The following is a 13,155-nucleotide window of genomic DNA, read 5'->3' as shown; positions in this document are numbered from 1 at the left end:
ACGATATATGCTGATTTATAGAGCGCTTTCACAACAGCAGCAGCTGTAACAAAGCGCTTAACAAAATTTGAGATGGAAGAGGAGAGAATCAAAGTGTCCTTTAACCGGTGGATCAGAGACGTCGTGCTCAAAATGGGCACACGTCGGAAACCGCGTCTGGTACCCACAATGCACCGCGGTCGTCGCAGCTGGTCTTCCTGCGTTCGATTCTTCTTTCGACCACCTTCGAAAGCAATGGCCGTAAGTCTGCTTGTGTTTAGAAGTATTTTTTAGGAAATCTGTTTCGGAGGTCGTTTTCGATCAATTGTTGTCATTGCAACTCGCTAGCTCAGAGTACTGCTAACCACGTAGCGATGACGCTAAATCAATGCTAGCAAGCTAATTAGCATGCGAAAGGCTCGCCAAAACGCATTGTTTGTCGTCGTTTGCCACACTTTTGAGCTGCATTTGTGTCTGTTGTTTGACACTAGACGATTTGTGTTGTATTTATGTACAAAGAAGTTAAGGCATGTTTTAAATCTGTTCATTCCGGTTTCACTCGTCATTTCAATGAGCTGTCACAGGTGTTCGCCGTACGCCGTCAAGAAGACCGCAATAAAGGAGCAAGACGCCCACTTTCCTGGCTCACAGTAAATATTCTCTAGTACGGACTCGTGTTTGCGCTGTCCAAGTTATCCTGATAACAGAAATTCCTCATTTGGGAAATGAGCATGGTACGTGTCCTTTATGAACCTGCAAGTATGTTGACAAAATGCACGTGTAACAACACAATCAATAAAATACAAAAATATACTGTCCAAAAACTGTTTATGTAACAAAAACTGCAATACGGGTGTATCCCCAAAAAAAGCACAACAGTAAAATACATAGAGTATTTTAATGGTTTTTTTTACTGTTTTGGGGAAAAAAAATTATATTTTGGATTGTTTTGTTGGATGCGTTCTTTGGTTTATGACAATGTTTGCCTGCGTGTCATACAGTTTTCTTGCTAGTTGCAAGTAACTGTCCAGTTGATCACCGATGTCTGGTCATTCTTGTGCATACTGAAGGATTTTTGTTGCCATTTGCATTGATTGCTTCCTTGCTGGATGGTGGCTTCAGGAGTTGAATCGATGCCTTGTTTTTTAAAGTTTCGTAAATGTGCGTCTTTCCGTCTCCAAGTGTCTGCTGGATCTTTTTATCTTTGTGTCCAGCCTCGCTCAAACGGATGCATTTCACTCGCTCCGCTCCAGTCGTTACAGTTCTTCTACGTTTCGATGCGATGATCTACACGACGTAAGTGAATAAAGTTTAAATCTTTCGCAATTACAGTAAAACGCACGGCAATGAAAATGGGGACTTATTGCTGAGGTGAAGCAACGTTATCACCAACCTACCGTATTTTCTGCACTCAAAGGCGCACCTAAAAGCCTTTCATTTTGGTCAATGTCGATCTGTTTCGCAGTTGAACATGGAAATAGAGCAGCGGCAAGATAGTTCAACATCAACGAGTCAAGGTTCTAACTTGCTGTTGGTTAAGTGAACCGTGTCACCGCTTTATTAAATATGTTCCACTGACATCTGATCGTTCTGTTGGTGATTCGCCATCTAGTGGATACATTGTAGCTTGCGTCTTATAAGTGCCTTTTAGTGTGGATAATACGGTATTCAAATCCCATTGAAAAACATTAACATGACAAGGCATAAAAAAGAGGCCCAATGAACCCCGGGACAGCTTGGCCGATTGAGCTATGACTGCAGGTCAGTCGAAAGGTCGCCAAATGACATCAGTGAGATACAACAAGACAAGACCAATGAAGACAAAGATGCTCCGAGGTGTGAAACCAAGACCGAGAAAGTTCCAGCCGGGGGCCCCCTTCAGACGTGAAGTCTTTCAGAGTGCCGGGAAAATGCGCAACACAAACCCAAGAATAAAAGTCCTCCTAATACCTTCACCGTCAACTGACACAAAGAGATTCCCTGACCTAAAATTAACGAAAAATGATCTTTGACAGAATTTTTTCCGCCACATTCTTCGCGGCATTACACGACATTTACGCATTTTCAGATTGAACCAAAATCGCTCGTCCAAAAAAAAAAAAGTTTTCTATTGCAGTTGTTTACAGCACACGACAGAAAACGGAATCTAAAAATAAGAGAAAAGATGAAAATGATTGTCATCAAACTTGTCAATCTGCAGAGGGCAAAAATCAAAGGCTAATGTTTATTTATGTCGACGTCGTTTGAGCGTCGCGAATGAATCTTCGCTCAACGGACAAAGATCAGAGATTTGCCGAAAAACAAACAAGCGGTAAAATATTCAAACAAAGCTTCTCCCTCTTTTATCTTTCCGAACTTTGTGCCACTTTGTGTCAATCAAAAGTATCAAACAAATGGTAATGTGTTAACAAATCGACTCATGCCAGGAAAACAACTTTTTTTTGGCGAGGCGCGCGTTTGTTTGACATCGCCGCCAAGTTTTCACGACATAACAAACAAAATAAACAAACTGGGAGAAAAATAAAAGTTTCTTGTACGTAGCGTGACAAACGCGTACAAAGAAGAAAACAAAGTTGCGTCGCCAGCATAACTGGAAGAAGTACAAGTGCTATACACCATCTGTAGCAGGGGTGTGCAAACTTTTTCATTTGAGGACTGCAAACCATAAAAATGGAAGGATGAAAATCGGCAAAGTCAATCACGAAAGCAATTCCACGTCGTTTCTTTTGTCGAGTTAATTTCATCGGCTTTCTGTTCAAGGTGTGAAGGCAAATAGTTGAAGATTTTGCCCAGTTTTTGGGGTGGCCAACTGCCCTCTGTCTCAGAATAGATCCGGCCCTGCATTTAACAGTGGCCAAATCTTATCCTCACGTTTACAACCAAAAAAACACCCCCCACCCCCCGAAACTGTAGATAAGCGACAAATATTTAATGTGTTATTCTTTGAATCACAAATGGTTTTATTTATTTTTGTATTTGTATCTTTGAATCTCGAGAAAAGTATCCAAACGAATGTGTTTGTTTGAATGGCGCCTGTTTTTCTGACAACCTCCTTTCTCACTCTGTGCCCACTTTCTTTTGCTCACACTTGTGACAGATTTGGTTTGTAATCTGCACGGCGATATCCAACGGGGTTTAATTTCCATGAAAATGACGTAAATTATTCATGCCGCCTCTCGGGGACACACTTGAGCGGCTGTTAAGAGATGCTAACAGATGCCCAGAGAGCAAATGCTAAAATGAATAATGCCAGTCGTTATTCTCGGCAGCTCCTCGCATCCAACAGAACTTTTCCCTTTCGAGTTTGGGAAGCGTCGCCGTCATTTCTCCTTGAAGCCTGTTTAGGTCCATTATTTGAACCGATTTTGACATTTGACGAGATAAATGTCATTCTTTTTACTCTGAAATTTGCAGACTAAAATAACCCGTCATTCACAACACTAGAAATATTGAAAGTTTGTGTAAACTGAGGCCATTCTGGATCAAAGTTGACAGGTCTCTCTCTCTCCTGTGTGTGTGTGCACGTGTGTACGTGGTCTCACTGAAATATATTTCTAATTATATTATTATATATATTTTGCTTTCATGGCTCTTTTAGTCAAAAAGGTTCCCAACTCTAATGCCTTACCTAACCCTAACACTGACCACTAATGCTAACGCTAACGCTAACCGGTAAAATGGTGTGTGCGCGCCACAGACAAAGACACACACACAAACAATAATTTCACAATTTAGTGAGTCAGATGGAATAATATTAGTAATTATTTACAAAGGACAATGAACAGACGCCGCCGAGTCCTGTTACACAGTCTGTCTACGTTTGTTGCACCCCTGATTGTGTTTGCATCGCCATTACTGAAAATCTTATCACGCCACAATGCAGATGATATTTATCAACCCGTGCTTGACGTTTTATATTGTTTGTCAGGTACTGGAATTTTGCGTCAAGTAAAGCTGGGTGGTTGTTTTCAATACACAGCACATAATTGTCATTGTTTGATGTTTAGTTTGACAGTTAACAGACATGTTTAGTTTGGCAGTCAACTGGGAATAGCTACCAATACATTTTCAACACAGCGATACTCTTAACACCGCTCGGTTAAAAATACCCCAAATTAGCGATTGGTCCAAAAGGGATGACGCTAATGCTGTGTTATTTATACCCCGCGTATTGGGTTGAGGATTTGACCCTGGAGATCGGATTGACATTTTCATTCAAAAAAAAACACACCAAAAAAAAACCACCCATACTGATGAGTTAGAGCCATCCAAAAAAAAAAAAAAAAAAAAGGTTACCAGGTGATCAGTATAGCTTTGGTTAAAGACATGGCAAAACCTATTTTATTCCCAACCGTTTCTAAGAAGAAACACCCCCCCCCCCCCCCCCCCCCCCCCCCCCGTCAGGAGTCACCACAGCCAGTCACTCGCATGATTCACACGGCCGAGCTCTTTTCAGTTCATCGACTTCAACTTCAGTGCTTGCAACTTCAAAATGGCGACCGCCTTTCATCCCGCCCAAATTCAATCTTCAATCCAATCCGCTGGGTCAAAATAATGACCCCCCCCCCACCCCCAACCTTGGGTAGAAGTTACAAAAATTGATCCCAAAATTCGACCGGTGCAGAGATGTCACCAAAATTTGGCGACGGGCAAAAGTGAAGGTCTGACTCGGCCGCCGGGAGCGAAGGTGTCGCGGAACTCCGTCTCCAGATGGACGCCGGGCACCTTGAAGATGGACACGGCTGGAAAAGGACAAGAGATGGGATGCGGGATGCCAAATGACGGTGAGGTGCATGATGGGATTGAGCTCTTACTGTCCCTCAGGTGCATGACGGGCGGCGGTAAGGTGTTAAAATAGGAGTGCAGAAGGGCATCCGGCGCCGGGATCCGGTCGGCGGGCGCCAGCGTCAGCATTCTCTGAACCAGGTCTTCGGTTTTGCATGGCAGTCGACTCAACCTGATGCCGATCAAGGTGAAAGCACATTTCTTCGGCTAGCATTCTTAACTCATTCACTCCCAAAGACGTTTTTAAACGTCTTCGGACTTGGTCCAGAATTGGCTGGTACTGAATGAGTTGAGTGATGAATTTGAAACAAAAACCGCAGAGGCCTTTTGTCACGTGTCAAAACAAATGTCATCTTTCAAAGATTTCATCACGCTAAATAACGGAAACGGCTCACCCGAAGAGTCATTCGTCTCTCAAGTCTGCACTGGACCATCGACAGTTATTTCCTGCAAAACTCTGACTTGGGCAAAAATGTAATTTTTGCAGTTCGGTTATCGTGATGATATTTGAAATATATGACGTGGAGATGTGAGCATTTGGTGAGCACGCCAGCCTCACAGCGCAGAGGTGGAGGGTTCGATTCCGGCTCCGGCCTACCTGCGCGGGTTTTCTCCGGGTACTCCGGTTTCCTCCCGCATTCCAAAAACATGCATGATGCATGAATGGAACACGCTAAATCATCTGTGTCAAACTCGAGGCACGGGGGCCAGATTTGGCCCGCCACGTCATTTTACATGGCCCGCAAATGCAAATCATGTGTGTCAACTTTCATGATGCTTTGCTAAGATCTGTTCTGAATGGTCAAATTGTAAATAACGGTGAGATTTTGCAACATTTTCGTTATCCGGGTCACGCTGACTTGGACAAGAATTGGACAAACCGCAAACAAACAGTTGACTGATTTCAAAACAAGTCATCCATCAATTTGTTGCATACGACGTGACGATTAAACATTTAATTTGAAAACGGCAAATTTGAAGAGTTTCATGTTGTCACTGTTCTCGCTATGAACTCGCCTCGCAAGCGGACGTTCACACGCCGTCGTACCCCAAATGCGGCATTCACACAGAATAGCGATCTGTCAGACGCGCCTGCCGCGAGCCTCCTACCCAAACCTACTAAACGGCATTTAGTGATTCATGAGAAAATAAGATGATCCCGACGCCCCGAGTTGAAAGCGTTTCTTTTGCTTTCTTACCTTTTCCACACAGAGCGAATTGGCTTCAGCTTGGAGGGAAGGGCCCAGTCTGGAACGACAACAACAATGACACTTGGAAGACTTTGGTCTCATGCGCTCGTAGAAGGACGACGTCTGCAAATTAGTAGGACGAATAAAGGTGCGCTTGTAAAACAACATTCTAACATTTGACTTTTATATTGTACTGGATGACGTTTCGGCGCATGAGCAGAATAATTATTTCTGTGTGCGTGCAACACAAATTGCAGAGAAGAATGTGACTTGAATTTCTACGAATAAATGTATAAAATCCTTTACAAATGTTGTCTTGCGGCAACTATGGGCGGCTACGAGCCAGTCAAATTTCGAGGGGGGGGGTGTCATTAAGCTAAGATAAGAAAACAATTATTTGTCTCACAATGGAGACGTTCTCAATTTACAGAAGCAGGAAAGTAGAAAAACAAAGTATTTGCACGCACAAAGTAAATTTTAAAATGAATGCAAAATATAAAATAGAAGATATAAGCACATATGCAACTGCATATATGCTGCATAAGGTGGCTGAGCTATTTAAAATGGGGGAGTGGGGGTGAGTCTGGGTTTTCAGGTGCGTCTATTCATTATTTGTATTTATTATTCATATGATTCGATTATTATTTGCGGGGCTTGAAGCTTTTTCCCCAATTGAAAACATTTACATCATCAGCATTATCATTACATTGAGAATTGCAATTTGTTTTGTGTGTGTGTGTGTGTGTGTGTGTGTGTGTGTGTGTGTGTGTGTGTGTGTGTGTGTGTGTGTGTGTGTGTGTGTGTGTGTGTGTGTGTGTGTGTGTGTGTGTGTGTGTGTGTGTGTGTGTGTGTGTGTGTGTGTGTGTGTGTGTGTGTGTGTGTGTGTGTGTGTGTGTGTGTGTGTGTGTGTTTGAAAAAATGGCATTATTTTGTGCCCCTTTGTAGAAATGCGTTTGATGACCTCTGGTCCATTTACTTCTATTAGTTCAGCTGCAAATCCGCCACATCAAACATGGCGGACAGCTGCAAATCCGCCACATCAAACATGGCGGACATGTTGCTGCATCACAGAAACAAATCAACCCACTCGTGATTACAGGCAACATGGCCATTGGGTGCGACAAGATGAGACTGACCTGAGTTATAATTGGGCAGCCGGGTGACTCCAGGCCAGGTATCCTCCGATGGGATTCCAAGCACCTGCAGAGACGCAAAGGTGTGAAAGACTTTTCTTTATTTTATTAGAGAAAAAAAAAACGAATTTCAGTTCAAATTGTTTTTTTTTTTTTTTTTTTTTGCTCCAACCATAAAGATTTGCTGCAGCTGGTCAAACACGTCAGTGACTCCCGGGAATGCCGGAGCCCCTTGCAGCATCTCCACAAAGATGCAACCGGCGCCCCTGGACACAGGTAAGAAGCCAGTTCCATATATGGCAAGTCAGGAGGCTCGGGTCTTGAACTTCACGTTTCAAGCAAGACTGACCAACAGTATAGATTTCATCCATCCATTTTCCGATCCCCTTGATCCTCACAAGGGTCGTGGGGGGTGCTGGAGCCTATCCTAGCTGTCTTCGGGTAGTAGGCGGGGGACACCCTGAACCGGTTCCCAACCAATCGCACAACCTCACACCGAGGGACAATTTGGAGTGTTCAATCAGCCGGCCGTGCATGTTTTTGGAATGTGGGAGGAAACCGGAGTACCCGTAGAAAACCCATGCAAGTTCAGGGAGAACATGCAAACTCTACACAGGAAGGCCAGACCCTGAATCGGAAACCTGCACCTCCGCACTGTGAGGCTGACATGCTCACGAGTCGACTAGATTTGTCCAAATTAAAAAGTGTGTCAAATTAAAAAGAGACCGATTTTCACATTAAGACTTTCCGTCTACTGCAATTGGCTGGCAAGCGGTTCAGGGTATGCCCCGCCTACTGCCCCGAAGACGGCTGGGAGAGGCTCAACCACGCCCTGCAACCCTCGTGAGGATAAAGAGGGTCAGAAAATGGATGGTTGGTTGGGTTTTCAGTCCAACTCAATTCAACCACTTCTGCCCCAAACACACTTCAAAGTGCAGTCATGCCTCGGTTTTCAACCATAATCCATTCCAAAAGGCTGTTCTAAAACTGAAACCATGCTCTTTAAAAAGAAAAAAAAATGCTACACGAGGAGGCGAGAGGAGTCAAGTGGCTCAATCAAGTGGGCTCAGTTTGGTCGAGAACTGATTTTCGGTCGTAATCCCAGGCATAAAAAACTCAAAATTTTTGGTCGAGCACAGAGACGTTTGAAAACCGAGGTTTGACTGCATTTCAAATGTTTCTGATCTCATTGGTGTCCTGACCGCCGACCCAAAGCCGGAACTCACCAGATATCCAGAGCCGTCGAGTAATCCGTCGATCCGAGCAGGACGTCGGGTGGGCGGTACCACAACGTCACCACATCTGAGGAGAAACTCTGACAGGGGACAGATTTGGAACGAGCCAGACCTGCACGCGCAACCAAAAAGTGGAGTCGGTCTCGTCACGGCAAGGTGACTGGCGGCGGGCGCGGCCCACCCGTCGGAACCAACCGAAATCGGCCAGTTTGAGCTCTCCCAAGTAGCTGATGAGCAGGTTCTGAGGCTTCAGGTCTCGATGGAGGATCCGGCGTTCGTGGATGAAGGCGAGACCGCGCAGCAGCTGGAACATGAAGATCTACGAGGGGAACATCCATTGAATCCAATCGACACCGGCGGACCCCGCCTGCTTCGAGAATCCCTCATCGGAGAAACTCAACTCATGCTCATTTTTTAAATCAAGAAGTGGCACCGAAACGGACGGACCGATGACGCGAAAAGTGCTCCTTACCCGCACATTGTGAGAGTGCAGCCCTCCTGGGTGCTGGTTCATGTACTGTGCCAGATCCGTCTGCTGCGAGTCACACACACATAACACACACACACACACGAGCAAATAAATGTCTGCTGGCGTTTGAGCACCCCCCCCCCCCCCGACCTGGTCTCACCACGTATTCAAAGACGAAGGTGAGCGAGTCTCTGGCATGAACGATGTCGTGCAGCAGGACGATGTTGGCGTGCTTCAGGCCTTTGAGCAGTGAGGCTGTGCGCACACACACACACACACACGCACACACACACACACACACACACACACACACACACACACACACACACACACACACACACACACACACACACACACTGAAGAAGTGTTCTATTGTCACTTTGTCAATGAATTACAGAATTCGACAGTGACACTGGCACACACTGGATCTGCCAGAGGGAACGAAGGTGGTTGGGGGCACGGGGTGGGTGGGGGGCAGCATATCTGCACCCCGCTTTCAAACATTCGGGTTAGAGAGCGAAAGACGAGATGATCTCTTCTTCTTCTTTTAGTGAATGAACTTTTTCAAAATGGCCACATGGCCCAGGTCGTCCGTCATTGTAACAGTTTATTTTAATCGTGGTGTCATGATTCTTGTTTCGTAAAAGCCATCATTTTTTACATAAATTATATAAGAAATATTCTGGGAAAAAAATCAAAATAGCTAACTAAGGGGCTAAGATGTGAATGGAAAATAGTATATTTCAGTAATGAGCTGATACGTGATCATGAATGTTATTGCTTCTAATCAACTGTATTATAATTAATTAACCAATATATTTTTTTTAAATAGCAAATTTTAAATGGTTGATTCCACTCAACTTTCTTTTCGAACGATCAGTTCAACAATAATTTGAGGAATAAAGGAAAAATCGAACGGAAGTTGACTCGACTAGATGTCGGCAGAAATGTGGAATATTTTTTTCTGCCTTTATATAATGTTAAATCGGTTTATGTAGTTCTGGTAAAAACACTTAAAATCATGTGGAATACATGTAAGAGCCCGTCAATGGGTTGCCCCAAGTTTTGGGACACCCTCTACAAACATATGCATGTACAAACTCCGTGTGTGTGTGTGTGTGTGTCTCAAATCACCTTCTCTGATTGCAGTGAACGGCATACCCTCCTCTGTCTTTGTCTGGATCACCTTCAACGCCACGAGCTGCCCATTGATCCTCCACAAACCAAGTAAACATCATCATCATCATCGGCTTTTTGCACAGCTCTCACCATAGTAAGTCAGAAGTGTGAACAAACAAAGCACAAAAAAAAACATACTATTGGAGTAAGTACCACACTGGAGGCTCCATATAACCAAATGTCTCATTGCACTGAATGAATTTGCGACTTTCGCTGTTCCAAACTAAATTGTCAGTGACAACCAGAAAAGTCCAACTGCGATTGATTCAATGCACTGAGCATGAACTGACCACGGTGACTATTGATGAATATTTAAAGCAGGCATATTTAAAGCTCTCCTGGGATTAAGGCGTGGCTTGACCAATATGTGGCGGGCAGAGAAAATAAATATACAGGATATGTTCAAAAGTCAATTAATGAGTAATCATTGTTTATTCGTAATGTTTATGGTTTTATTATGTGAGGAATTGAGACATACATACCAATACATTTGAAAACGAAGCAAATTTAGTTGTTTGGAAATATTTATGGCTTTATTATTGTGCAGTACTGTGTCTGCAGTGTATGGGTTCCGTTTGCCACTTTTGTCCTAGAATACCTGGGGGCGGGGGGGGGTGGGGGGTGACGTGGAAAGTAAATATGCTGTTTCTAGCATTTAGCCCACAATTTATCACCAGTTTCAAACGTACTTTGCAAATACCTCCAAACGTATTCTGAAAATGGGTCTGAACGTCGACTAACTGATCTAAACGTGAAGAGAACTGAAAGACTCTCGGCACTCACAAACGGGTATAGCTGGAGCACACACACGGGAACAGCAATTTTACGAGAAGAGATTGACTACTTGTGAACTTGTTTTTCAACGTACTTTTAAATAAAAATTGCTGAGGGACCGGAACGGGAGCTCGACATATTTCCGACGAGGCGACAGCACCCCCTAGCGCCGATGTAGCGCAGTGCTTGTATCTGTCAAGCTAGGTTTCAACACCGTTTATCCTGAACAGGCAAGCGGGGTGGCCGGGTGGCAGGCCAAACCCTGAACTGGTCGCCGGTCAGTCGCAGGACAAATTTAGAGGCGAACAACCATTCACACCCACATCCAAAACGTCGCCGAGTGGGAACCGACATCACGCCGTCCGCACAAAAGTCAGGTGAGTGCACTACTTGATCAGTTACTTAAAGGTATATCACCCCCTTTTTATTTTTCACCTGTCATCTATCTACATCATCTCTCTTATTTCTTGATTTGACTGATATTTTATGGTTTATTAGTTGTTGTTTTTGAATGGATGCCTTTACTTTACGAAATGGCATAAGGGGAGATATGGATTCCGTTTGAACGCAGCTTTTGGTGAAAGGACGTCTGCACCGCTGTACGGTCGTAAACGCACCTCGCGGTAACTCAATCACTTCCTGTTTTCCCTTACTTTCAACAGCCAATCAGAAGCTATCAACATAAAAACGTGTCGGAGCAAATATTCAACAACAGAATGTCATTTAGGTCATCTAAACATGAAAGAATATGATGCTCAAAAATAAAATGATAATTAAAATGATAATTACATTTATTTTTGAGCGGTTTTTACATTCGTAAGAACTGACAAAGATGTTTTTGTTGTTACTGTTTTTTTATGACCACTACATTTGTATTTCTACGTAAGTACACAGTATGAATACATTTCCCCCCCCCCCTGCAGTATTTTACATCAAGCACCTTCAAATTTGACAGCCGGCCATGTGATTTCTCACCTGCTGATGCCTTTATAAACAGACGCGTAGGAGCCTTCACCAAGTTTCTCCAGGCTCACGTACGAATTGGCTGTTCCAAACTGAAGTCCCGGTTTCTGATGTCACACACACATGCACACGCACACGAATGCTATTGGAACACAGGCCTATGGGTCAGTGGTGCCGCTAAATGTCACCTGGGGTGTAAAATTGAGGATGAGCGTCAGCTGACCGAGAAAAAATGGTTTTGGCAGTTTGTCTGGCTCCATGGGTCACTGTTGCTGCGGTCTCTCTGCACTCGAAGCCGTCGCATCTGCAGCGTGTGGAACCAGTGAGGCTGCGGGCCACTGTCTGGATTCAGCTTGGCCAAACGGAAAGAAAGAAAAATCTGAAATTAAAACATCCTAAAAAAAAACTGAGGGGGCAAGCAATTTAAACCACCCACCCAGCTCTCCATTTTCTCTATCTGTCAAGCTCGAATTGCAAAGAAGTGGACATATTTTTGAGATTCCGTGGATGCGGTGTTCCAACACATATTTGCAAGAGGAAGTCCTGTCACCAATCATGAAAAACGTCCATCCTCGCGCACAAAAGTTAATTATTAATGCTTCAAGATGGGGTCAAAGCACTACCCTTTGTCTAAATGGAACTCTACAACTCACTTCATCATAGTTCCTTAGCACCAAGATGCCACTAGATGAGCTACTGTGCTGTCATTTAAAACGTATGACAGTAAAAGTTTGTGAAAAGCCGACTGTCCGCTGTAAAACGGGTTCACCAGCTTGAAAAGAAAATGGGAAGACCACTTTTTGTTTCTTATCGTTTCATTAATACCTCAGAAACCGGCAGCGATGAAGAACTGTTGCTCTTCTTCACGGTACTTTCCTCCATTCTGAACACCTCCACCTGTTCCTCTTCCTCTTCCACCCCCTTCCATGGATCTTTGCCCCCCTCATCCTCCTCGACCTCGCCACAGCAGCACCTCCTCATCCAGCGGGACAATCCGTCCATTGCTGTTTCTTCTTCGTCTTCTTCTGCTGCTCATATGACCAACGTGTTGTCTGGAGGAGAGCAAACATGGTCTCATGACTTCTTCTGCCCCCCCACGCCCCCACACCACTTACCCTCCCCTCAGGCAGGAAGGAGAACAACAGTGGCATTCAACATGCGGGATGTTGCTGCCCTCCAGTGGGCACAGTCAAGAATTGCTGTCAATCGTTGCCATCCATGCATTTTCTATTCTGCTTGTCCAGTGGTGGGAAGTAACCAATAATAATAATAATACATTATATTGTTGCTATTGTACTTACAGTACCGGTAAGTAGATTTTTAAGGTATCTATATTCCCTACATTTGAAAGCAGACATCTACAATTTTGAAACTTCCAATAAACAAACGTGCAAGTGAATGACAGCATTTTTAGGGTGAGGGCGATTGGTAATGTGATGATTAACGTC

At 44.1% G+C, this 13,155-nt stretch overlaps 1 protein-coding gene and 1 long non-coding RNA gene across 2 annotated transcripts; one reads left to right on the top strand and one right to left on the bottom strand.

The window, feature by feature from the left end:
- The first annotated feature begins 144 nt into the window (after nucleotides 1-144).
- Nucleotides 145-6,119, top strand: LOC127594118 (uncharacterized). The gene is made up of 3 exons (XR_007960604.1): nucleotides 145-240; nucleotides 4,804-4,951; nucleotides 5,977-6,119. It is a non-coding gene; the product is annotated as an uncharacterized LOC127594118 (long non-coding RNA).
- On the bottom strand, nucleotides 4,336-12,807 carry cdk15 (cyclin-dependent kinase 15). Its single transcript, XM_052055241.1, has 13 exons — nucleotides 12,533-12,807; nucleotides 11,931-12,059; nucleotides 11,720-11,814; nucleotides 9,926-10,005; nucleotides 8,952-9,046; nucleotides 8,795-8,857; nucleotides 8,518-8,641; nucleotides 8,314-8,434; nucleotides 7,260-7,353; nucleotides 7,091-7,154; nucleotides 5,964-6,012; nucleotides 4,794-4,936; nucleotides 4,336-4,721 (listed from the first exon to the last, which is right to left on the bottom strand). Exons 1-13 carry the CDS (start codon nucleotides 12,707-12,709, stop codon nucleotides 4,609-4,611), a joined length of 1,347 nt encoding a protein of 448 aa, XP_051911201.1. The 5' UTR covers nucleotides 12,710-12,807; the 3' UTR covers nucleotides 4,336-4,608.
- Between the last annotated feature and the right edge of the window lie 348 nt (nucleotides 12,808-13,155).

Source organism: Hippocampus zosterae, chromosome 2 (genome assembly GCF_025434085.1).
Source record: "Hippocampus zosterae strain Florida chromosome 2, ASM2543408v3, whole genome shotgun sequence".
NCBI lineage: Eukaryota > Metazoa > Chordata > Actinopteri > Syngnathiformes > Syngnathidae > Hippocampus > Hippocampus zosterae.
Note: the sequence above shows the minus strand (reverse complement) of the source record. Positions and strands in the feature narration are given on the sequence as shown.